General features: G+C 49.5%; 9 protein-coding genes across 9 annotated transcripts, besides 1 other annotated feature; 5 read left to right on the top strand and 4 right to left on the bottom strand.

Annotated features, from left to right (window-relative positions):
• Nucleotides 1-457: 457 nt before the first annotated feature.
• Nucleotides 458-818, top strand: NFIA_055560 (uncharacterized protein; the record flags this gene model as incomplete). The annotated part of the gene is made up of 2 exons (XM_001258103.1): nucleotides 458-490; nucleotides 555-818. 2 exons carry the CDS (start codon nucleotides 458-460, stop codon nucleotides 816-818), a joined length of 297 nt encoding a protein of 98 aa, XP_001258104.1.
• A 673-nt stretch (nucleotides 819-1491) lies between these two features.
• On the bottom strand, nucleotides 1492-2232 carry NFIA_055570 (uncharacterized protein; the record flags this gene model as incomplete). The annotated part of the gene is made up of 1 exon (XM_001258104.1): nucleotides 1492-2232. One exon carries the CDS (start codon nucleotides 2230-2232, stop codon nucleotides 1492-1494), a length of 741 nt encoding a protein of 246 aa, XP_001258105.1.
• A 1352-nt stretch (nucleotides 2233-3584) lies between these two features.
• On the top strand, nucleotides 3585-4070 carry NFIA_055580 (nucleoside 2-deoxyribosyltransferase domain-containing protein; the record flags this gene model as incomplete). The annotated part of the gene is made up of 1 exon (XM_001258105.1): nucleotides 3585-4070. The coding sequence occupies one exon, from the start codon at nucleotides 3585-3587 to the stop codon at nucleotides 4068-4070; it is 486 nt and encodes a 161-aa protein (XP_001258106.1).
• Nucleotides 4071-5474: 1404 nt separating this feature from the next.
• Nucleotides 5475-6933, bottom strand: NFIA_055590 (uncharacterized protein; the record flags this gene model as incomplete). Its single annotated transcript, XM_001258106.1, has 2 exons — nucleotides 5475-6832; nucleotides 6882-6933. 2 exons carry the CDS (start codon nucleotides 6931-6933, stop codon nucleotides 5475-5477), a joined length of 1410 nt encoding a protein of 469 aa, XP_001258107.1.
• An 863-nt stretch (nucleotides 6934-7796) lies between these two features.
• NFIA_055600 (fungal specific transcription factor domain-containing protein) lies at nucleotides 7797-9143 on the bottom strand (the record flags this gene model as incomplete). The annotated part of the gene is made up of 1 exon (XM_001258107.1): nucleotides 7797-9143. One exon carries the CDS (start codon nucleotides 9141-9143, stop codon nucleotides 7797-7799), a length of 1347 nt encoding a protein of 448 aa, XP_001258108.1.
• Nucleotides 9144-12407: 3264 nt separating this feature from the next.
• Nucleotides 12408-12941, bottom strand: NFIA_055610 (uncharacterized protein; the record flags this gene model as incomplete). Its single annotated transcript, XM_001258108.1, has 3 exons — nucleotides 12408-12650; nucleotides 12715-12836; nucleotides 12923-12941. 3 exons carry the CDS (start codon nucleotides 12939-12941, stop codon nucleotides 12408-12410), a joined length of 384 nt encoding a protein of 127 aa, XP_001258109.1.
• Nucleotides 12942-13157: 216 nt separating this feature from the next.
• Nucleotides 13158-13187: a microsatellite.
• A 2859-nt stretch (nucleotides 13188-16046) lies between these two features.
• NFIA_055620 (uncharacterized protein) lies at nucleotides 16047-16327 on the top strand (the record flags this gene model as incomplete). The annotated part of the gene is made up of 2 exons (XM_001258109.1): nucleotides 16047-16102; nucleotides 16150-16327. The coding sequence occupies 2 exons, from the start codon at nucleotides 16047-16049 to the stop codon at nucleotides 16325-16327; spliced, it is 234 nt and encodes a 77-aa protein (XP_001258110.1).
• Nucleotides 16328-17667: 1340 nt separating this feature from the next.
• Nucleotides 17668-18792, top strand: NFIA_055630 (putative NAD binding Rossmann fold oxidoreductase; the record flags this gene model as incomplete). Its single annotated transcript, XM_001258110.1, has 2 exons — nucleotides 17668-17994; nucleotides 18052-18792. The coding sequence occupies 2 exons, from the start codon at nucleotides 17668-17670 to the stop codon at nucleotides 18790-18792; spliced, it is 1068 nt and encodes a 355-aa protein (XP_001258111.1).
• A 756-nt stretch (nucleotides 18793-19548) lies between these two features.
• Nucleotides 19549-21764, top strand: NFIA_055640 (putative glutaminase; the record flags this gene model as incomplete). The annotated part of the gene is made up of 2 exons (XM_001258111.1): nucleotides 19549-19987; nucleotides 20038-21764. The coding sequence occupies 2 exons, from the start codon at nucleotides 19549-19551 to the stop codon at nucleotides 21762-21764; spliced, it is 2166 nt and encodes a 721-aa protein (XP_001258112.1).
• Between the last annotated feature and the right edge of the window lie 433 nt (nucleotides 21765-22197).

A 22197-nucleotide genomic window follows, 5' to 3' on the forward strand; every position in this document is an offset into this window, starting at 1 on the left:
ACAGTAATTGAAGCCAGTGAAGAAGACTTTTACCGATATACTACCAAGCGATGGCTGTATATCGGCGAATAATACTGCTCTTGATTATTTATTGACTCAAAGCAGATCAAGCGACACTCAGGGAGCTCTGCATAGATATCAGCATTTCAATCCAGGAGCTTCTTGCTGCCGCCACCCCTCGAGCCCTGTTGGAATTGAGTACATCATCATGGAAAAGGCAAAAGGGACTGCCCTCGCCGATTTCTGGCATGGACTCCCCAGCTCGTCCAAGCACAAATTCATGGGCAGGCGGTGGAATTGGAAGCGAAGTTAGTGTCGGTGCCGTTCTCAGTATAGGTTTGCATATACTACACACAAGATCTACCCATAGCATATTCGAGAAATCAACTCTCGCGGTGTGGAGACGATTTGAATAAATTCTGCATCGGGCCAGTGGTAGACCCTATCTTCTGGTATGATGGCTGCGCCGAGATGGGGTGTTGGAGTCCTTGTGTGACGTGTCTCACATCTTCCCAAACTCATTATATCACTTCTGACTTTTGTGTATATGATAGGGTCCACCTTTCGATTATACAGCAAGTATGGGTATCAACGAGAGGATATGGGCAATGCACCATGCACAATATTACCGAAGCAACACCGATCCCGAGATGCCTAGCGAATACGTGGACCTCATCGAGAAGTACCTGCTAGTCGTTCCACACCTAACACAACATAAGTCCAATTCTGCGGACCTTTTGCAGCCAACATTATGGCAAACGACCTCCATCTCAACACCGTCTACCAGGATCGCCCTGAAGAAGCGTGATCATTGGTGAGTGTCAACTTTGTTTTCAGTATGCACGAGGAGAGAACATTATGAGATTCATCACTGGTGCCTCACGGGAGATCTGACATTGAGGATGACTTCGCATATACTCGCTCCGCTACAGAAAGAGGTCCTGGAGGTTATGACATTTGAAGATTAGGTGCATACAGACTACTAACACAACCAGATCACAGACGCAAAGGCGAAGTGGACAGTACAGTTAGTCATCGACCAGTTCATTTTTCCATTGCTCTCTCAGTGAGTCTATCAAATGGGACGTATTCCAGCCAGTCTTTAATTCCATATACTGCAGTAGCTCTTCAGCGGCTTCCTGATCTAGTTTATGCCGTAGGATCCAACCCCCTGAAAGATCAGTTCTATGACAGAGCAAGCGAAAACATGGCAAGCATAACTCACAAGCCACTAAACTATGCCGTGCAGTGAAAAGTGTATTTTCAGCTCTAGGGTTTGACGCAGCTAGGCCTAGCACGTTGAGAAGATGGCTTCTGACATGTTTCTGACTAAATTAGTCCTTGGTTCCATGTGGAAATTCAATGTTGACCTACTTCAACGTCCCGTGAGCGTTGCAGGCTTTCGTATGGGAGAGACGGTCTCGAACAACCAGACAAAGCAAGTATAATCTTTGCGATGTGGTAGTATTGTAAACCGACAACTGCGTTGGGTCAGCGAGCACGCTCATACCAGGGGGTGTACATACCATGGACTGGCAATAGCGTCCAGATAGTTGGGAATCGTCGATCAGACTCTTTTCCTCGAGGGACAAAATGGACAGGCTGAAATGTCTGCGGTTTGGACGCATTCCAATCGTCGACTTCCTTCTCTAGAGCCTTCAATGAAGCGTAAGAACGTCTCGTTCGGCTCTCCTCGTTGAAAGCGCAGCTCAAAATTCTGGCCAACAGAAAGACCATCCGGTTGGACCACGCAAAGTCGTCGGTTCTGGTGAAGACATCCGAGCGCTCAAAGCTCTGTAGGTTCGTCCGCAATGGCGATTGTGACGTGAGTGATATGTACATGTCCTCGCGAAGGCACAGCCAGGCGGCTGCTTCACCTAATCCTCCAGAGGAGCCAAAGGAGGACATTGTATTCAAAATATGTGTCGTTCCCGTTAAATGGAACTGATTGTCCTGGGCTAGTGCTATAAGCAGGTGGTAGCTAGTTATCTGGGAGAACTTACGATCCATTTCTTCATTCTGACGGAGAATTGCAATGGCTGCTAGTAATTCCTCGCTAATCTCATTCTCATTGCACGACAGTGTTGGAATAAGAAGCTCAAGGCATTCGTTGTGATACTTCAATGACTCTGTGTCGCCGTCCCGTCTTTGTCTGTTGATATGCCGGGACGAAAAGGCGAGGATTGCCGCGCGTAATACTGGCTCATGGAGAGCTCGCGCTGGAGCGACCATTTCAAAATGCCTTTGAGGGTCTGTAATGTCGGTCTATAGTATGTTAGCCTTCCTCAATCAAAGAAAGAGCTCAGCAGAAGGAACACAAATATCATTAGGAACACCGACCCACAACGCCATATTGTCAACGAAATTGCGGAAGAGGACAGCCTCTCTTGGACTAAGAGAGGTATAATGTGTTTGTGAGCTCGCAAAATCACTAAAACTAGTCGAGTTGCGACGCAGCTCTGCTGTACATTCAGCACCCGGAGATCCGTGCTGAGCGATGAAACTCCCTATACCCAGCGCTGCTTTAGTCACGATCAGCACCATGAATGTATTGGAGCAAGATCGGCCCACGCAAGGGAATGTACCATAGGTTGGTCTGCTGGCAGGAGTAGAACTCTGTTGTGTCACGGGTGTGTCCTCTTCGGGAAGTGTCTGATATCGTCTCTGTTCGCGGACATCCGACCCTGGCAGACCGCAGTGGCTGCCGTCTGAGTAGCCTGTATCATGGCTCGTTTGAGAAGGTGATGAATTGCCCTCTACGTAAAGACTTTCAATCTCACGCGTCTCATCGTAGAATCGGACTTTTCACCATGCAAGTCAGAATCGAATCAAAGAGTGACGGGATTGACTTACCGGGCCCTGTCAAAGATGGCCATGCTGCCTTTTCAGGGAACGTAACGTTTTGCTCCTTGACAAAGTCTAGACCGTTTCGAAAGCGAATGTTAAGAAATCGCTCGCAAATTTCACCGGCATTTCTGCAGTTGTCGCAGGCCGGTGTTTTCTTGTCGCCTATTAAACTAGATATATGAGTTCGCAGCTTCTTCCAATACCGGTGTACGTACATCTTAGATGACGAGCTGTCGAGATCCAGTCAGCATGTCGAATACAATAACCAGGTTATGTTGCCTGTCGTCTGCACCAATTTGATCAGCACTCACCCCTACATCTGTGGCTAAGCAAGTTGTCAGCAAGTCATGGTCATCGTACGAGCAAGAAAACTTCAGTGGACATACCAGCCAGCAATCAATCGACTCCTTTTCTTCGAAGTTGCCATTGTCTTGCACTTTCTCTTGCCTGATGAAAGAAGCAAGTGGAGAGACGGAAAGACTTGCCCTGTAAGTCCCTACCCCGCACCACCCGCCAGAACTTCCCCGCACCTCCCCTGGTACCTTGAAATTTGAATACTCCGACAATCACAAAGAACGAGGTATCACGACTCCCTTGATATGAAATTAAAATAAAGGATACGATCAAGTTGTCAACTCCAGCGGAGCTACCGACGGATCCATCCATTCCCCGCAGAGAGGCGACCTTCATACATATTTTCTCCAAACCTCTGCCAAAAATACATTTCATCCTTTAGAATGGCTCAAACCAAGAGCCAGGTCATCTACGCGCCTTCAGAGGATGCTCCCCGCGGCGTAAAGTCCGTCTTTCTCGCCGGCACCACCAACAAAGTCGACCCGAGCGACTGGCGCGAGACCCTATCCACTTCCCTCTCAGGCCTGCCAGTCACGATATACAATCCTTACCGTCCTGATTGGGATAGCTCGTGGCGTGAGGACATTGATTTCCCTCCTTACCGAGAGCAGGTGGAGTGGGAGCTCGACAAGCAGGACAAAGCCGACATTGTCGTTATTTATTTCCATCCGGCTACCCAGGCGCCGGTCAGTTTGCTAGAGCTTGGAATCTGTGCGCGGGTCCCCGGGAAGGTTATTGTTGTCTGTCCTGAGGGATACTGGAAGAGGGGGAATGTGCAGATTGTGTGCAAGAAATACGAAGTTGAAATGGTGGACAATGTTGATGCGCTGAGGGACGCCATTATGAAGAGGTTGCCTGTTCGTTCGTGACTTTTCCTTTCAAGATTTGATGAATTCTTAGACCGTCCCAAGAAATTCAGGTAGTTTAATACTGCAATACTATCTATTTCGGAGTGATGGCGATGTTGTGAGAGTATAATGCTCATCCTGTTCCCGACAAGTCGTCATCAACGCTGGGTTCGGATTCCATCCCGGGTTTGGAAGCGTCCTAGTGGAAGGCTAGGAGAGAGGAAGAAGGCCAGAGGCAAGGAGACATATATAATTCATGTGAGTTCTTCAATTCCGTTTGTCAGATACGGAGTGGTATATGGGCTAACTGCGTAGACATCCGGAGTCTCCAACATTGCGGACCTGCCTCTAAGAGGTAGATTCATCAAGACGCGAATCTTCAGTGACAAGGTGACATCTACGCATACGAGGAAGGTCGAGAGTCGCAGGTACCCTACCCCCAGCGTACAACCGAGCTGACCATCATCAACACCGCGGATGATCTCAATGTTAAAGCCTACGTTGTATTCAATCCCATCATTTATGGTATTGGATTGGGACACTTTAACAAGTTCTCTTTCCAGATTCCGCTTCTCATCAGAAAGTCCTTGCTCGCAAGCAGGCTATTGTGGTGGGCAAGGGAGACGGGATCTGGGGACATGTCCATATTGAGGATTTGGTGGACCTGTATCTCCTTATTCTGGAGAAGATAGTCGGTTCAGAAACGACAGAAGTTCCGGTCAACAGAAACGAGATTTACTGCTCCGAGGCCGGGGAGACCACTTTCCTTGATATCTCGCGAGAGATTGCGGAGGGGAAGGGTCTTGGTGTCTTTCAGACGGATGAGGTAAGGAGTCTGTCGTTGAAGAGGGAGCAGAGGCAATTGGGTTCGACGAGGCGGTGGTGGAGTTGGCTTTTGCATCCAAGTGAGATATTCTTTGCTATTATCCCGACAATACATGCTAACGTGTCTATGCAGTGCTCGCACCAAGTCGGAGCGTGCTCAGGAACTGTTTGGTTGGACGCCCAAGAGGACGGTCGAGGATTTCAAAAAGAGTATTCATGATGAGTTCAAGGCCCTTTACCAGGGGAAATGATGCTCACTTGAAGTTTGAGGAAGGCGGTGGATAATAAGAACCTACTGTTGATTCTGGTGATGCAAAGATCAAGATTTAGAGCGCTGATTTACTTCATGCCTTAGGTTATGTTCCAACTTTTGATTGCTAAGTACGTCTCTAAACCAATGGTCCTGCATTATTTGCTCGATCTCCAGTCAGTAGATCGCACTGCTACTTAGCACAAATACACTATTAAACCAGGGACCATTGTCAAGCGTGCGGCTTTTATTGGTTCTTCCCATATCTAAGTACTCCTCAGAATTGTGATTCAACTATAGCCTTGCCGTAAGCCGCAGTCTACTGCATTCTGCATGCGCCTGTGCATGCGTCACCGGCCATGGCCATTGCTAGTAGCCTCCGGAGTGGGAGCAGCCAGCCCCGACTGAGGTACTGCAGATTCAGATGCATCTCGAGCAATACTTGCCTCAGCCATCCCAGTAGGCTGGGGTGCCAGCCCACCGATCAGCGGAACCAAGCTGACCGGCGGAATGTACCACGAGCGGTGGCATTCCGTCCACCGGGGATCAATCTGAGTCATCACGTCCGGGATCTCCATCCAGGGGAGGTAATCGTTGCGGATCATGCTGCAGACATCTCCGCCCTTGACACATTGGGATCCACCGCGGTACTGGTCCCATGGGATCAGCGGCAAAGAATAGTTCCCAACGACATGCGGCTGGAACTCGGCAAAGTCGAACGGGTAGGCTGTGCCGATTCTTGGATATTTCGCATTGAGGTGGTTACGGTAGGATGTCACGGCTTCTGGGTTGACGGAGATAATCACGTCTTCGTAGTCGCCGCCGCAGGAGCCACCTGGGTGCGCGCGCTGGTTGCTACGCGCGTAGATGCTGGTGAAGGATACATAGATACTTGGGGATATGAAGGTATGGCCGTTCACAACTGCAGTGTTGGGGCCGTTTCCAGTGGGGGTGGCAGGTACGGTGGTTCCGTTCTGGTGACAGAGATCACCGCCGGTAGTGGTCACCGGCCAGTAGAAGAGGGTTGCTGTGTCTGGGAGATAATGGCAGTTGGTGCAGGGGTCCTGCACTGTGTAGTTCCTTTTTGTCGTGGGGCATTGTCTTGGGCGGATGGGGCTGTTTGTGTCTCCTGGAATTTCCGTTGTTACTGACTCCTGGTAGATGGAGCGAAGACTGCTGTAGGTCTGCCAGATGGGGATGCAATCCTGCGTATTCAGCTCACAGGTGGGAACAGGGGAGGGCGATCGGTACAGCAGAGTGGTGTCAGACTCGGTTAACATCGATGTACTGCAAGGGCCTGTGCCGGGCCAGTAGTTGGTGACATACTCCAGAGGGCCAATAGCACGGGTGATTCCATCGCACAGAGTGGTGACGGGGCCAGTGTGCGGATCTCCTGGGCCCTCACGCCGGACGTCTGTGTTGCACGCCCCGGTGCTGGTGGGAGAAATCCAGTATGAGGTCGAAGTGGAAGTCGCTCCCAGTGAGGCAAGTCCATCCGCTCGGCCATTGTATTCGACCCATTGGGCATTGCAGATGACAGCAGATGCCCCAGGACCTGTGGTCGGGCCGTAGAAGTAGTCTGTTGAGGTAGGCCAGAACACCGTGGTGTTACATGTGCTTAGCCACTGGCTGCTCACAGACGAGGTGGCGCATGTGTCAGTAGGAGCTGTGGGAGTAGGCGTCGGGCTTGTATCATCTCTTGGTATAACTGCAAAGGTCTATTAATGACTGCAATGATGAATGATGGGGGAGCATACCTGGTTTCCCGAACGCCAGACCAAGGAGGAGAAATGTTGCACTAAGCAGCATTTTGTGTCTGATAGACTGAAATTAAAGTAAGTATAAAGTGCAAGTGAGGGAACCTAATCCTGAGGTGTCACCATTGGTGAATTTATACCTTTCGAGAGGACTGTATAAACGTCAATCTCCAAATCATGACTGATTTGGCAGACTAAAATCTCAGCTCAGCCAGCCTTTTCATTACTCGCAGTTAAAGACACACTAGTCACAAAGTTCCACCAACACCTATGGATTTTGATGTTTGCTAGCTGCACGAACCATGCAATCGTCTGCTGCAATACGACCCTCCTGCCGGTGATACCCGTACTGAGAGTGACCCGAGAGCCAGCCGATGTGAGACAAGAAAATGCAAAGGCTTAAGAGTGGAGAGTTCTTATTCTGCCAATGCTTGGCTCCCGGCCTCAGTGGATGGCTAACGAGGGGCAATTCGGCGAATACGACTATGCAGGTTTTGACTGGCTGGGTTTCTGATGAAAGAAATGGATATGCAGTAGCTGGTTAGCTGCATCGCAAGGCCTTATTTGTTGGACCAGAATCATTCCGTCCTGTTCCACCTATTCTGTAATGGCTGCGGCGACTCATTCAATTCTAGTAGAAGAAGCCCTAAGAGAAAATGTTAAGACATCTTTCTACTCCAAGGTAAAATCCATCAGGTATTCCTTCTACGAGATCAGCCAGACTCTAAGGCCAGGGAAGGGCTGCATATACACCAGGATCCCTCCCGCGAGGCGGATATCATACGATATCTGACTTAGGGTTAGCAATTAACCGTGCGAAAACTGCATGAGTTCAGAACTAGGCTCTAAGTAATCGGGACAATGGACATAACTTACCCAAGTAGCTTGTCACACCACTCTATCCTGCATACCGTCTCAGTGGACCCCAGTACTAGCTGCATCGATGACGCTTTCGACCTCAGCACGGTTCAAGGCCGGTATACTATCGGGACCCATCTCCTCCAAAGCTGAAACAACGCGATCAATCAATATAAACGCGTGCGAATGACAAATATTCCTGTCTTTCTCTAGTTGCCAGATGTCTCTGCACGAGCGCAGTGCATCCTGCAATGTGGCACGCGCGGGCATGCCACCGTACCCGCTGCTCGGCGGCGGATCAAGCGGCGTGTCCGCTCGAAGCAGGTACACCGATAGCGTGAGGGCCGCAACGAGGAAGTCCGGCCAGAAGAGGCGGGCGAAAGATCGGCTGACCGGGGAGTTGTCCGCGGGAGCTCCCCAGAGGTCCCGTTGGTGGACGAGGATTGCGAGGGCGCAGTCTAAGGATGTCCAGTACGAGAGAGGATACCGGAGTGGAGCACGCTCATCGTGGGCAAAGGGACGGTGGACGGACAGGAGGAGCCGGCGGAATAGAACGTCGAGCACGATGGCTTGCCGGGCTTCGCCGGTCGTCGGGTGGGATTTTCGTAGTGTTTCTGATGCATGGACCAGCAAGTGTCTGGTCTCCGCTGTGTAGTGCATAATAGCCTCATAGGTTTCTGATCGAGTCGGGTCGTGGCTCAGGTCCATTAATTGAGCTGCGAGTGGGACGGCGCGTCCGAAAAGGACATGGAAGGTCTCTGACTCCTCCCCCAAATTCAGCCGCGGGAGAGCTCCGTTAGGACAGCCGTTGATGCTGGGAGGAGATGCGCAAGTGTAATCTCGCGGCCGGAGCAGGATTGGCATTCCCGTCAGAACCGACTGACGGAGGTTGAGATACATGATCGACGTCCAGAGAACGTTGAGCGTCTGTCGCTCAGCCTTTCCCAGCCTCGGGTCGTCCACTTGTACCGAGTGCAAACCCATGCTCATGGCAATGCGCAATATCAACCCCGTTAGGCACCACGAAGTATCCATCGCGGAGCAAGACATTTGCACCATCTGCTTCGCAACGACCATGAGACATAGAGTGCGAATGATGTCCAGATTCGGGTGTGCAACGAACGAGGTGCGATGGACAAATCCTTGCGATACTTCTAAGAACTCGGTTCGCGGTACGCTTAGGAGTAAGTCAGTCGAACCACAAGCGACGGTACGATGGGCTTCTTGGCCGAGGTAGAAAATGACAAAAAGCAGGGCTAGCCAGCCATCTTCAGCTTCCCTAGGGTGGTGCCAGAAGAGCAGCAACTGTTGCTTGAATACTGGCAGGTCCAGGAAATGGTGCGTCTTTTCAACAACGTCGATATACATAGAAATCAACTTCTCTCCAACCACACGAGTCGGCATGCGCTGTAGCAGTGCACTTTTCGATTCCACCTTCTTCAGTCCCCAAGGAAGATCCGACAATATATCGGGCCGATTATAATGACTCGAATGGCTGTGAGGAGCAAGTCCGGAACCATGTGCTGATAGAGAGTTTTCAACCTGATGAGCCGTCAGCAATGTCCGCTGGAGCCCATTTAAGGCTTAATTACAGGACACACCTCCCTGACTAGCGTTATCCAGTGAGTGTCTGTCCGGAACCGGCCACTCCACGCGGCAAAGCGAACGGCAGCACTCAAGTTGTCCGCAAAAGATTCTCCGTCAGAATCATGGTGAGGCCCGCTTGACCGGCCATATGCACAGACTGCTTTTGCCTTTGTGCACCTGTGACATGGCTGCTGTCGATCACATCGGACTTTCAATCGGCGACAACGGATACAAGACACGGGATTGCGATTGCGCTTGTGAGGTGTTAATTGTTGGTAGCTTAATGGGGAATGAAAGGACACATTTTCGTTGGATATGGAGCTGCCGGTGAGCTGTACAGCTGTGAGTGGACGGCAGCAGAAAATATCGGGCCAGACGTACTTCATCCCTGTTTCGCAGAGAATCATCCGGAGCCTCCGTCAGAATACTCGTGTCACCATTTGTAGATGCTCTATCGGTGTTGTTTCTCCCAGTGTGGCGTACCACGCAACTTACACCCGCCTTGACACACCGGCGGCATGCTGGTTTCGCCTTGTCACAGCCGACTTTCAACGTCCGGCATCGTTGACAAGCGCGAACCTCACGTCGATGGGCGGAGGTACCAGTTTCCATCCTGCTTATCTAGTTGAGAATTCAGGTTCATTGATGGAAATTGTGTTCGCAGGAATAGTAGGAAGAGGGTCGAGAGATCCTGATGATTTCGTCCGCTCAGCGAATCACAGGGAGATTCTGGTCGGCCGACCACCCCGACGCTTAACTCCGATCTCAACACGAACACGCACTCATCCAGATAATTTCTTCAACATAGAGCAGAAAGGGGGAAATTAACAGTTTTCCTCTGATCAACGGAGTTTGGGTCGGATTTGGTCGGCCGATGAACAAACTGAAGTCGTGGAAAATATATAATGATAGCCATCCGTCCTCTATCATGTCCGCATCCACGATCTCTTCCAAAAGCAACTATTTCCTCTTGTTTTCCAATATAGATCACTGAAACCCTTTACATGCATTGTCCAGATGGCGACCCAAGCATATCTCTCGTCTCCAAATGGCATGGTTGCTGTTGAACCGAAGTCGGAGGCAAATGCAAGTCCAGCTGCAAAGCCTTCGTTCCTTGAGGACATTAAAAGCGTACTGCCTTGTTAGCATGCACTTTTGTCCTGCAGGAACCGAAATATCTACCAGACCAGCGGATATATCAGGCGTTTTCTCAAGAACTGCTTCAATGTAACGAGTTCCCTCCCAGACTATGACCAGTAAATTCTGTTGCCCTAAGTCCGGCTACCCGGAATGGCAGAACGATCAACTCATCTAGATGTCTTCGACCGCCCGAAAGCCAATAATACTACCTGAATTGGGTCTATTTGATGCTGGTTCCGAGCTGATGCCTGTTTGACTATCATAACCCAGAATCCAGTGATGATAGTTGTGTCCGTCTTGGGCATACACGTGGGTCACACACAACCTTTGACCCTTGGGACCCTTGGGAATTAAAGTTTTCTGCAAAAGTAGCGGCAGCACAATAATTAGAAGGTGGCGCGAAATTATCTAAAGTTCAGGAGAAACATCTAGGTGAGATGTTAATGTTAGAAGGTTTATCATATTATTTCACTAACCACAGTGTTGAATATGTCCAGCTCAGACAGGGAACAGAGACAGTAAACTACAGTTGCAGAAAGTATCTGGCAAGACTCATGGTTAGTTAGTTGCTAGAACCATGATTGATGATCAGCATACCTCTTCTGAAGTGGCTATATATGCTGCAGCCTGTGGCTTAAAACAAAGCTCCGCTAGATACATTATATCAACACCTTAGTCTCTCTGAGCACTACCTCATACTTATGCAGGCATTGTCTATACTGGCAACCTCTACAGAGGACGTACCCAACCCTGACTGCAATAATCTTGACTGTCCATCATCTCCTGCTGTTTTCAGTAAAGGTTCATGAACTCCGCGGAAGTTGGACTGGACCAATTAGAATGCTAAATTACTTCCATGGTTCATCCCACTAATTTGGAATGATTATACAGAGCACGTTTCCCTACTAGGTAGGCTAAGTGAGCAGAATCATTGACTTTCGGCCTTGCCGCTCGAATATACGCCTCATGGAGAGTCTATTAGCGGGGATCTACCACATTTGCTTCGCTGGTACTAGAACAAAGAAGCAAAATATGACAACAACATAATTCAAGGCCCGAAAAGATGCAGGCCATTGTTGTGCAGCGTGTGCTTACTACTCCGTATGCTTCGTCCTCCCGTATGGAACAGTTGATCTATATCCTAACTATGCAGAATTTGGAATTGGTTTAGGGATCGGCTGACCCGCCGGGCGCTAAGCGGGCCGGATCCATGGCTCTGCGGGTCACCAGTAGACCTAAGACCCACTTTTGCGCCGTGTCATAGGCCTCATGGAATGTCTTCATTGCTTTGACTGTGCATGTGCACTGTAGCCGTGGATACCTTCCGGGGTCTGCCCATCATTCCGCTGCTGTAGATCATTGTCCGTTGAGTCTGCATTAGAATTATATCTATGATTTGCTATATTGTGCAGAAGATGGTCTGAGGAACTATGGGGATGAACATGAAACCATAGACGGAGTGCATTGTTGGGACACCTTTAGCCTACATATATACACCGTCAGGCTTACCACTGTGATCTAGAAATAGAACTAGCTGAATATTCATGTTAGAGTTCATTGAACTACGGGACCTAATACAGACTAATCTGGTTATTTGTTTAGGGTAGCATCGGTGATCACACTAAACAGACAGCCCATGACTACCTCGACAGCGTCCAATAGGGAATTGCTGTAATGGTACAAAAGCAAGAGATTTGTAGAAACCTGCCACAGCTTACACCATTAAACACAAGGGATAACCTCAAGTATGATATGACATTAGCAGGCACAGAAAGACTGTACACGCCTCTGCATTTGCATCACAGTATAGGGAAAACCTAACAGACCAGGGAGAAAAACCTATACCGAGGCCCGTCCAAAAACCGTTAACTACCAAATGCAGAACACACCAGACGCGGTAACGTAACCCCTGTCCCTCGCTATTTCCCACCAATCTTACATTTAGAGACTGATTATCTTGACATCATCGTTATAATCTCCATCGAAAAGCACTTTAAGATCCACGTGCAGCCACACTTCATTGCCATTCTTAAGGTAGAACCGGAGTTCGCCCTTGACTGCAATCAGGTTAACTTTGAGGGTAATCCCGTCCTGGAGGTTTCCAGTCAGAGTGCCAATGTTGATGCCAATCACAGCGACCGAAATCGACGCTTCGTATGTGCTAGTGTCAACATAGCCAGAGACCTAATTGGCGGAAGAAGTCAGACACTTGCTATTGCAGAGTAGAAATCAAAGGCTGTAACCATACTGTGACGACTCCAAAAAAGCTGAGCGGCCCAAAGCCGACACGAACGTCAGGTTTGGATGCAACTTGGAGGGCAGACGAAACAGCTTCTGCATCGCTTATCTGTGTGGCGGAGAAGATACCAGCTGTTGGTTGGTTGAGTTTTACAATTGCTCCTGAAGGTTTGATGAATGTGAGTGTCTGAACGTATTGAAGGTAGCATTCGAATTACCTTCAAGGTAGTTAGCCATTTTGGTTGTTGCTTTTTTATCGTAGAAGGTCACTCAAAAGTAAGGTTCTGTCCGCTTGAATCGTCTACATTGTAGCAATCAGAGCCGCCAACCTGCATGCCTTTATATCTTGGGTATACCTGGAGGATGGTTATTAGACAGTTCATGATACCAGGGTAGTTGAGTATACTCTGCTGCATTCCCATATAGCTTTCCATGACGCAAACCAAATCAGGTGCACGGCGCACGGCGCACGGCGCGCGGCGCAGGTCGTAGGGCACGAAGGTCAGGTTAGAGGGTTCCAAACTGCAAGCGTCTTTTGAGAGAGAGAGTCCTACTCATGTCTCTTTCCTTGAGCGGACATATTCGGTGTGCTCGACCTTCGACGCTAGGAGGAAACATGGGCAGTCCATACCGGTGGTTGCTAACGTCTATGCATGTTCCATGAATGCGCCTAGAACTGGCGGATACGGTAAATAGGGTTGGCTGCGGAGTACTCCGAAGCTCCTTGCATAATATGAAGAGCTGCCAAGTCCCCCACAGCATGCGTCAATAGCACCTGCCACTGCGGATCCCAGTAACGCTGGTTGTGTTTATCCACCAGGTCTGAGGTTCGTCCCCGAGTTCGTTTCCTGAAGGTAATGTCGGATGCAGTTGCACTAGAGGACATCTATGTGAGACATGTCTTGCTGTGGAGCGGATAAAATGCTTCGTATTCCTTGTCCATGTTCCCAAACCGGCTAACACCTCCCAACGGTGAAGCTGGGAACAGTAACTCAAGCTGTGAGGTGACAACCTGAAGGTATGTTTTTCATAAGCTTCTTCATATCTCCTTTAGTCCCCCTAGGTCAACCATGCTTTGGCACAGGGCCCGCCTTCTCATTCGCACTCGGAGGGGGGGGGGAGGTAATGGGGCAGGAAGCGGATGCTGGTCACATATGGACCTATGGGTAGTTGTCAAACGTCACGTAGTTGTCATGTTCGAAGCCGAATCGAGCTTCTAGACTCATTTCCACAGTGTCTGTCTGCGGATATGGCATATAGGGTGGCATACACAGTGAGGTCGTCTGCGTTACGTGCCAGTTGACAGGCTTGAAAGATGTAGCTGAGGTTGTCAATGCCAATACTTGCTGCTTTCAGTGGGTAGTCGATACAAGAAAGGAAAGTACATCATGTTTGTGACATTATTCCAACAATAGAAGCCAGGCCTATTGGACTTTTCTGCACTAATGGTTCTCAAGCAGCGCTTTGTTCACGGCTAGGTAAATGTACTACATCATAGTTCTGGAGAAGAGTCCCACAGAGGACCATGAATGGCAGGAGCAGTGCTCCAGTCGGTGCTCCCTAGTTGAGTACCATGCTATGTAAGACTATGAGGAGGATCCCGCATATGTCACAGCAGCTTAAGAACAGATCCTATTTAAACAAGTTGGAGTGATGCACTGAATTTGCGGCGGTACATCTCCGGTCTTCAAGTCTCAGGATTCTCATCCCGAATAAGCTATTTTATGGAACATGTGCTCTTTCTATCCAACCCAATTGGAGTTGGAGACGATTCATTGTATCCCTGAATCGGTCGGTCTTAATCTATCGGGGCTTTGCGTTCCTCATACATTTGCGAACTCAATGGACATACCTCAGTACCCTTTGCAAAATAGCAAAGGAAATACTTCTGGCTCCGTATCTCTCTTTCCAGACGACATTGAATATGGATATTCTAACAATCCATTCCAATTCCCAACATTGAAAGATCTGCAGCTCGCATATGGCCATGACGTTATGGGAGCACAACATGTCCCCGACCCCAAGGCCAACAACTATATCACCGATGGCGAGTCATCTGGTCAATGTATTCGCAGGGGGCCCAAGAGGGACTTCGACGTGGGATCTTCTACCGAGACTGCAAGCTGCGGTAATGCAAGATTGCAAAGGGATTCATCTCATGACAAACGTATTACAAAGCGGTGAGCTAGAGCCTATCTTTCCAACATCACACCTGTTCTAGCTAAGTTCTTAAGCGTTGGACGGGGAAATCAAGCTGTCCAGCTGCGATGTAAATGGGAAGGGTGCGAATATACTGGCACCTTTGGCCGAGAGAGCGACCTGTTACGGCACTTGAAGGCAGTCCATATCTGCAAGGACTCCTACTGCTGTCCGGTGGACGGTTGCCAGAAGGTATCTAACAGATGTGACAATATGAAGGAACATATCCGCAGAGTCCATCAAAGAAGTCTTGGTCATGAATGGTAAGAATGGTTGGAATGGTCTTATTGCATGCGAGCTGTTGATGGTGGCACTTAATCTTTATAATAGGCAGCTAGTAGGACAAAGATGTATACAGAACCACACAAAAAAAAAGCCACAAAATATGTTCCGGAAATCCTACAGATACTACCTTTTCTTAGCAATTCTAAATAAGGTTTCAAACTAACCTTGAATGGTAGAGTAGGAGACGACTGTTAAGGTAGCAGCAATGGTATGCCCGGTCCATATTTTCATACTTTGAGTGGATAAGTGTCTCAATTGATCCAGTAAGGAGCCTAACTAAATGATCAATCTCAATTTACCCTCGGACAGCCGGGGCTCAACAGGCTCAAATTGCTTCCTAGGACCACGCCGTGTGCCGGGGAGGACCAGCTTGACAGGGTGTTTGCGCCTGGAGGTAATCAGGCCCGCGGCCATGCTACCCTGTAGAGGCGAGGAGAGACTCGGTTGGCCCTAATTCTCTGAACCTTGTGGTATCAGTGTTAAATTCACTCATAGTTTGAATCTTTGAGTTGTGTGATCTGCTAACAGAGGGGATTCTCACTGCTCACCGCATTATCCAAGGAGCTTACAGTTCCTTCCAGTCACACAAAATCCATCTTTCCCTGAAGATTCATCTGACCGTCAATTCACCAGTGTTCTCTCTAAGTTAGTTACCTGTCTAGCACGCAATTCCCAATATGAGCTCCGGAGCCCGTTAGTCAACGTTCAATAATCTTTACAAGAGGTAGACTAACCTAAGATGCAGGCTGTCCAGTTGCGGCTGTCAACAACAGCAATCACCTGAGGGTGTATACTCAGGATCCAAGCGGCGGGATTCGCTAGAGTCCATATGAAAATGGATGATACCCTGGCAGGATAATGGCCAACCGCAAGTCGGGTCTCCCCTCGCTGCTACATCCCTGGCGCTTGACAGTGTGAGATGCCTGCCATTCAGTTGCGTAAAACCTAATGTCTCTAATAGATCCATCTCCAACAACAACACCCTGCAGGAGGCAGTTCACGACACTACCTCGGCTGGTACACGGGTGGATTCAACAACTACAACTTCCAAGTCGCAACCAACAGCACCGTGGGAGCCCACCCAAGTTCTCCGAGTCTATGCCCGGTCGCCCGATAATTCAATCCAAGAATACGGATAGAATGGTAAACATTACCAAGGTAATGCAAGAGTTCCCTCGATAATGTTGTTCTCTCTATCCAGAAAATTCAAAAGAATGGCAGACTCTCTCTAACCTGGGCGCGGCACTCCCTGGAGCAGCCATAGGCGTAACGTCCTTCGCGCAACATAACCAGGCTATAAGGCTGGTGCATCCAATTCTAGCTGCATGGTTTAGCAAGACCGCTGATAAAGTCGCCCAGAGTGTACTTCCAAGACCCTCAAAACAATCGTATTGAGATTGCCTACGATTCCGATTCGGGCTGGAAACCTGGCAGCTTTTCAGTCCCCAACGCCAGCCCTGGAACCGCTCTCGCCGTTACCACTACCGAAAATGGCAGTATTCATGTTACTACGGCGGTTCTAATGATAGTATCCTGGAGAAAGTCCATGATTCTAACTCAGATTGGTATGACGGCGCCTTCTCCCAGTCGGGCATGCCTGGAAGCCAGGTTGCCGCCATAATTTGGGGCACTGGCAGCGGATTGAATATCCGCGTGTCTTTCCAGCAGCCACAATCCGTGCCCGGGGTGTCGGAGTATCAGTATGTGAATGCAACTGGTCGGCTGACAGATACCTATTTCACCTGCATAAGCCTGGATGGACCAAAGTATATGGAAAGTTTTGGTTATTCACAGAATGTTGCCTGTGCTTTATGTCATTTACTCTCTTTTCAATGCAATTGTTCTTAGAGTTCTTATCCGGAGGAGCGAACGATCGGACGCTGAGGAGTACACAGCTCAAGTGCTGGGGAAGCCGGCCCCATAAAAGGGAGTACAACCTAGGCATGAGACTTAGGACCCGGCCTGTGGAACCCGCCCCAGTCAGGCCTAGACCCACCAAGCTTTGGGCTAGGTTGGGTTTCGGCATAGCCTAAGAGTGGGAACTCCCAGGCCTGAGCCCAACCTTGTCATAATTATTCTTCTTCTTCCGAATAGGCAAGTCTTTCCGCCTGCAAAGGGAAACTCTCTCCATATTCTTTGCTCCAGTTTTCCGCTCCACCTTCACTCTTCCAGCAGCACATCATCGTTGTCAATCATCAGCATCTGTCTGGCCAGTAAAATGATCCTTCTCAGATCAATCTACCTCCGGAGATACTTGCCTGGTCTCAAATTACCCCTCACAATCAGTCTGCGATGAAAAATCGAGAAGATGGAGCCCTCAGTCGTTGCCTGTCTATAAAGCTGTTCGAATTTCTTGATGAACCGACTCCCTCGAGATGAGCAAAGCTTTGAAGTCTTCTTTTCAACATTATAGGAAATACCTAGCGAATTATCTTTGCCGCCGAAACTCATTGTTCAATTTCCAATACAGACCAGCAGAATGGCAGTACAGAAGCTTAAGGTAGGCATGGCTGGCTTAGGTCGAGTGGGCAAGCTCCATGCGATCAACTTCTTGCACCGCACTCCCCGTGCTGAATTGGTGGCTGCATTTTCGCCTGACCCGGCAGAGATCGCCTGGGGAAGACAGAATCTTGAGCCGTACGGTGTCACTCTCTATGACAATTACGATAAGATGCTTGAGCATCCAGGACTGATGGCCGTCGCTATCGGTACTGCAACCCCTGTCCATGCGGAAGAAACGATCAAAGCTATCGATCGCGACTTGCATGTCCTCTGTGAGAAACCGCTGTCTACTGATGTTGAAGTGGTAAGGTCTACATCCCCTGCACACCGTACCATATACTGACTGGAATCTTGACTTCAGTGCAAGTCTGTCGTAAACAAAGCCAGAACCAAGCCACACCTCAAGGTCATGTGCGGCTTCTCTCGACGATTTGACGAGTCCTACCGTGACGTATACGACAAGATCAGCCAGGGGCTCATCGGAAGACCTTCAGTCCTTCGGAGCCAGACCTGCGATAAGTATGATCCTTCTGGATTTTATGTCGCATACTCTGCGTGGTCGGGAGGCGTCTTCGTGGACATGTCCGTGCACGACATCGACCTTACTCTGTGGTTCTTCGGTGATGATGTGGTCCCCAAGACGATCTCTGCATATGGCATAACCGCTGTGCAACCGGAGCTGAAGAAGTTCAACGACTATGACAATGCTGTTGGAATTGTTGAATTCCACAACGGCAAGATTGCATACTACTATTGCTCTCGCATGATGGCGCATGGCCAAGAAGACACCACAGAAGTCATCGGCACCGAGGGCAAGTTGTCTGTCAACTCCAACCCGCAGCGGAACCTGGTGAACTTCTACCATTCGGGAGGTATTACTCGTGAGGCTCCCTCTAATTTCATAGGTCGCTTCGGACCTGCGTTCGTGACGGAGGCCAATGAATTTACCGCCGCATGCTTGGATAACACGCCACTCCCGATGAAGCTGAGCAACGCCGTCAAAGCCGTAGAGATTGGCGCATATCTCCAGGAGGCTCTGGTTACAGGCAAGCAGATTCACTTTGATGAGATTGGAAGGCGGGTGGAGAGAGCCCAGATTTGAATTGTCCTCGGACTGAGAACATCTACTTGATCGCAATTTGATCTTGATAGTCTTGAGCTTGCCAATCGAGCACATCCTCAAACACTTGTCTATAAATGACTCTCCTCCATAGCTTCCTCCGCTCGAATGCGTTGTCTATCTCTTTCTCCGTACCATATCCGTAACTCCACATCTGTCTCGCTGGATAGCTCCATTGGTAAAGGCCGTGAGGGAAAGAACGCCAAGCTGATGGTTGACGCTCTTTAATTTAATTGTTCTGAGGATATGGATCCAGGTAGATGTCCATATTTCGAACATTGGGATTTCTAGGAATAGAGCTGTTTTTGCTTGAGCTTACTCGTCCAGGCGCATACGATGGCTTTCCCCGCATTATCTATCCCCAGTCCCCACCAGTGCGTTCCTGTAATCTGACCTTCCTTCACTCTTCTGCTGCCCACCTATTTTTATCGACTAGGAAATTCTTTCATTATTTTGAAGCAATCGTATTGTATATGTTCTGGTAATAGTGGCTCAGCGAGCCCATGCCCTCAGTGAGTTGTGGTTGTGGAAAACAACAGACGGCCTACACCAATGACGAAATCAATGGCTGAAAGATCGACATTCCTGCACTGAGGGATACGCAATCTATTAGCAAGCCGATTGTATCCACAGCTAGCCTTGACCTACTGTATCCTCATACCGATATATTCTGGATTCCCTACCTGCTTGCAATACTTCAACCCTGATAACTCCACGCAGCAAGACATCGTCTACGGGATGCATCTCTATGGTATCACATCTTGGCTACTCACCTCGCTCTGTACCCTTGTGGCTCCGCTCTATACAGGCACAGGCCAACGGGGACGCGTCATTCACCAGCCAGCCCTACCTCCCTCATACCCGCTGGCAGTAAGAAATCCATATCTGTCAGCATGGATGCCCAGCGATCGGGTACAGATGCTACCATATGCCGAGCCGCAGTTCTGGGCCGGCCAGGACCTTGGCTGGTCCATCATGGTGCGTGTTGATGATCAGACGTATAGTTTGATGGGCGTGAAGGACCCTGGGAAAGACGTCCAGCCGGCTGTTGTGCATGGCGCGGAGTATACGGCGACTCATTCGGTGTTTACTGCTAGTGCTGGAACGGTGATGGTCACGCTTGATTTCTTCTCGCCGGTGTCGCCTGCGAATTATCTGCGGCAGTCGCTTCCTTTTAGTGGGTGTGTGTTGTGCGATTGTTGACGAGGAGCTAATGTTTTGCCATAGGTTATCTGACAGTGTCTGTTTCTGGAACTTCTGGGAATAGCGTACAGGTATTCTCGAGTATTGATGGGAGATGGACGGGTGAATCTGGAGGGGCTGTCTGCGAGTTTAGTAATGCAGGATCTACTGCGATGTTTTCATTGAAGGTCGAGGATGCTACGCTGTACGCTGAGAGTAGTGATATGGCTACGTGGGGAGAAGCTATACTTGCATCGCGACCAACAGCTTCTTCAAAGCTTTCCTTTGCATCGGGAAATAGAGCCCTAGTAATGTCACAGTTCGCCAAAAGTGGCAGGCTGGCTGCAGGCCGCCAGCAGTGCAAGTCTGGCGACATCGTGGCACTCTCTCATGAACTTGGAGTTGTGACGGGTGAAAAGGAAGTCACTTTTGCCATTGGATATGTGCGGGAAAAGGCGATCAACTATCTTGGAAAGGCATACACGGGTTATTATAGGGCAGAGTATCCCGATACATACAAAGCAGTCTCATACTTTTTGGATGACTATTCAGATGCCCTCAGTGAGTCCCAAATACTCGACCGAAAACTGTCTACCACAGCAGAATCGGTCGCGGGACAAAAATATGCGGACATCGTCACAGTGTCGACTCGGCAAGCGTACGGGGGAATTGATCTGACAATTCCAAATGATACTCTCGACACCAGCGAGGCGTTAGCCTTCATCAAGGAGCTCTCCAGCGATGGCAATGTTAACACGGTGGATGTCATCATGCCTGCCTTTCCCATATACTGGGTTATGGATCCGGATTATATCCGACTCCTGTTAGAGCCGATGATGAAGTATCTCGCAGCAGGGCGCTGGCACAAACCGTATGTGATCCACGATATGGGCAGCCATTATCCCAACGCCGTCGGACATGATGATCAACAAGCGGAACCGATGCCCATCGAGGAGTGCGGCAACCTCATGGTTCTTATTCTGGCATATGTGCGCGCAACTGGCGATGAGGCATGGGCAGCCCAGTATTTCGACATCCTCAAAGGATATGCCGACTATCTGGTGGAAAATGGCATCGACATCGCTGAGCAGCTGTCGTCAAATGATGCTGCTGGTCCGCTGGCCAATGAAACTAACCTCGCCATCAAAGCAGCGGTTGGTCTCAAGGCATTCGGAGAACTTACAGGATTGACCGAATATTCTAACATTGCAGACTCACGAGCCGACCTACTCTTCGCTCAAGGGCTGGGGACAGATGGGCAAAAGACTCATTTCGTGCTGCAGTATCCTGACAAGCCATCCTCGTGGAAGATACCTTATAACCTCTATCCAGATGTGTTGCTGGGCCTTGGAACTTTCCCCAAGGAAGTTCACCAGATGAGCAGTGCATTCTTCAAGTCAGTAAGAGGTGAATACGGTGTCCCTCTAGACAGCCGGCAAGACTGGGCCAAGTCGGACTGGAACATGTGGCTAGCAGGCACACTTGACAGCAGCACTTGCAGCGAATTTGTCGATGACCTGTGGGCGTTCATGACCAGTGGCAAGCATAATTGGCCATTCTCAGATAGATATATCGCGACCTCAGCGGAAGGTAACACGCCCGGTGTTCCAGTGCTGTGTCGAGCGCGTCCAACAGTTGGTGGGCATTTTGCCTTGCTAGCGCTACAGGGACCCGGATCTCTTCGAGTCAGGCTACCAAAGCAGGAGGAAAGCTCCAGCCTGGGAGAGCAAGGCAGCCAGCAGGTTCTGGGCGAAGAAAGGCAAGAGCTCTGATGTTGAGCTGACTAGGCGTTGCATGTGTGCTCTTAACATAGAGATGTGGCCATCCATTACGTAGCGCCAGATAACTTCATCTATTTCTCTTTTCCCTCTGCTTTTCTTTCTTGACAATACATCCAAAACATCCTGAAACCAGGTGCAGTGAATGGATTGAGCCGCAGGAAAAGGCGGAGGTAGAATGGCTGAATAGGACACCCAGCCACCAGAACAGAAACACAGCGAGAAAGAAACAAACCACTTGTCTCCATCACCCTGTCTTCAATCTCCTGAAGAGACTAGATCAATAATCCGTGCAGTAGCAGCGTAACACCGTCTTTATATGTGGACCAACTGCTGAATCCCTTGCGGCAGCACTGGCCCCTGCGGTGGCCGCTTACATAAGCTGGTGACGGCGGGCTTTCTTTTCGGGGCGAAACCAACGAGCAAC

The sequence above is a fragment of the Aspergillus fischeri genome, genomic scaffold, assembly GCF_000149645.3.
Source record: "Aspergillus fischeri NRRL 181 1099437636266 genomic scaffold, whole genome shotgun sequence".
Taxonomy (NCBI): domain Eukaryota; kingdom Fungi; phylum Ascomycota; class Eurotiomycetes; order Eurotiales; family Aspergillaceae; genus Aspergillus; species Aspergillus fischeri.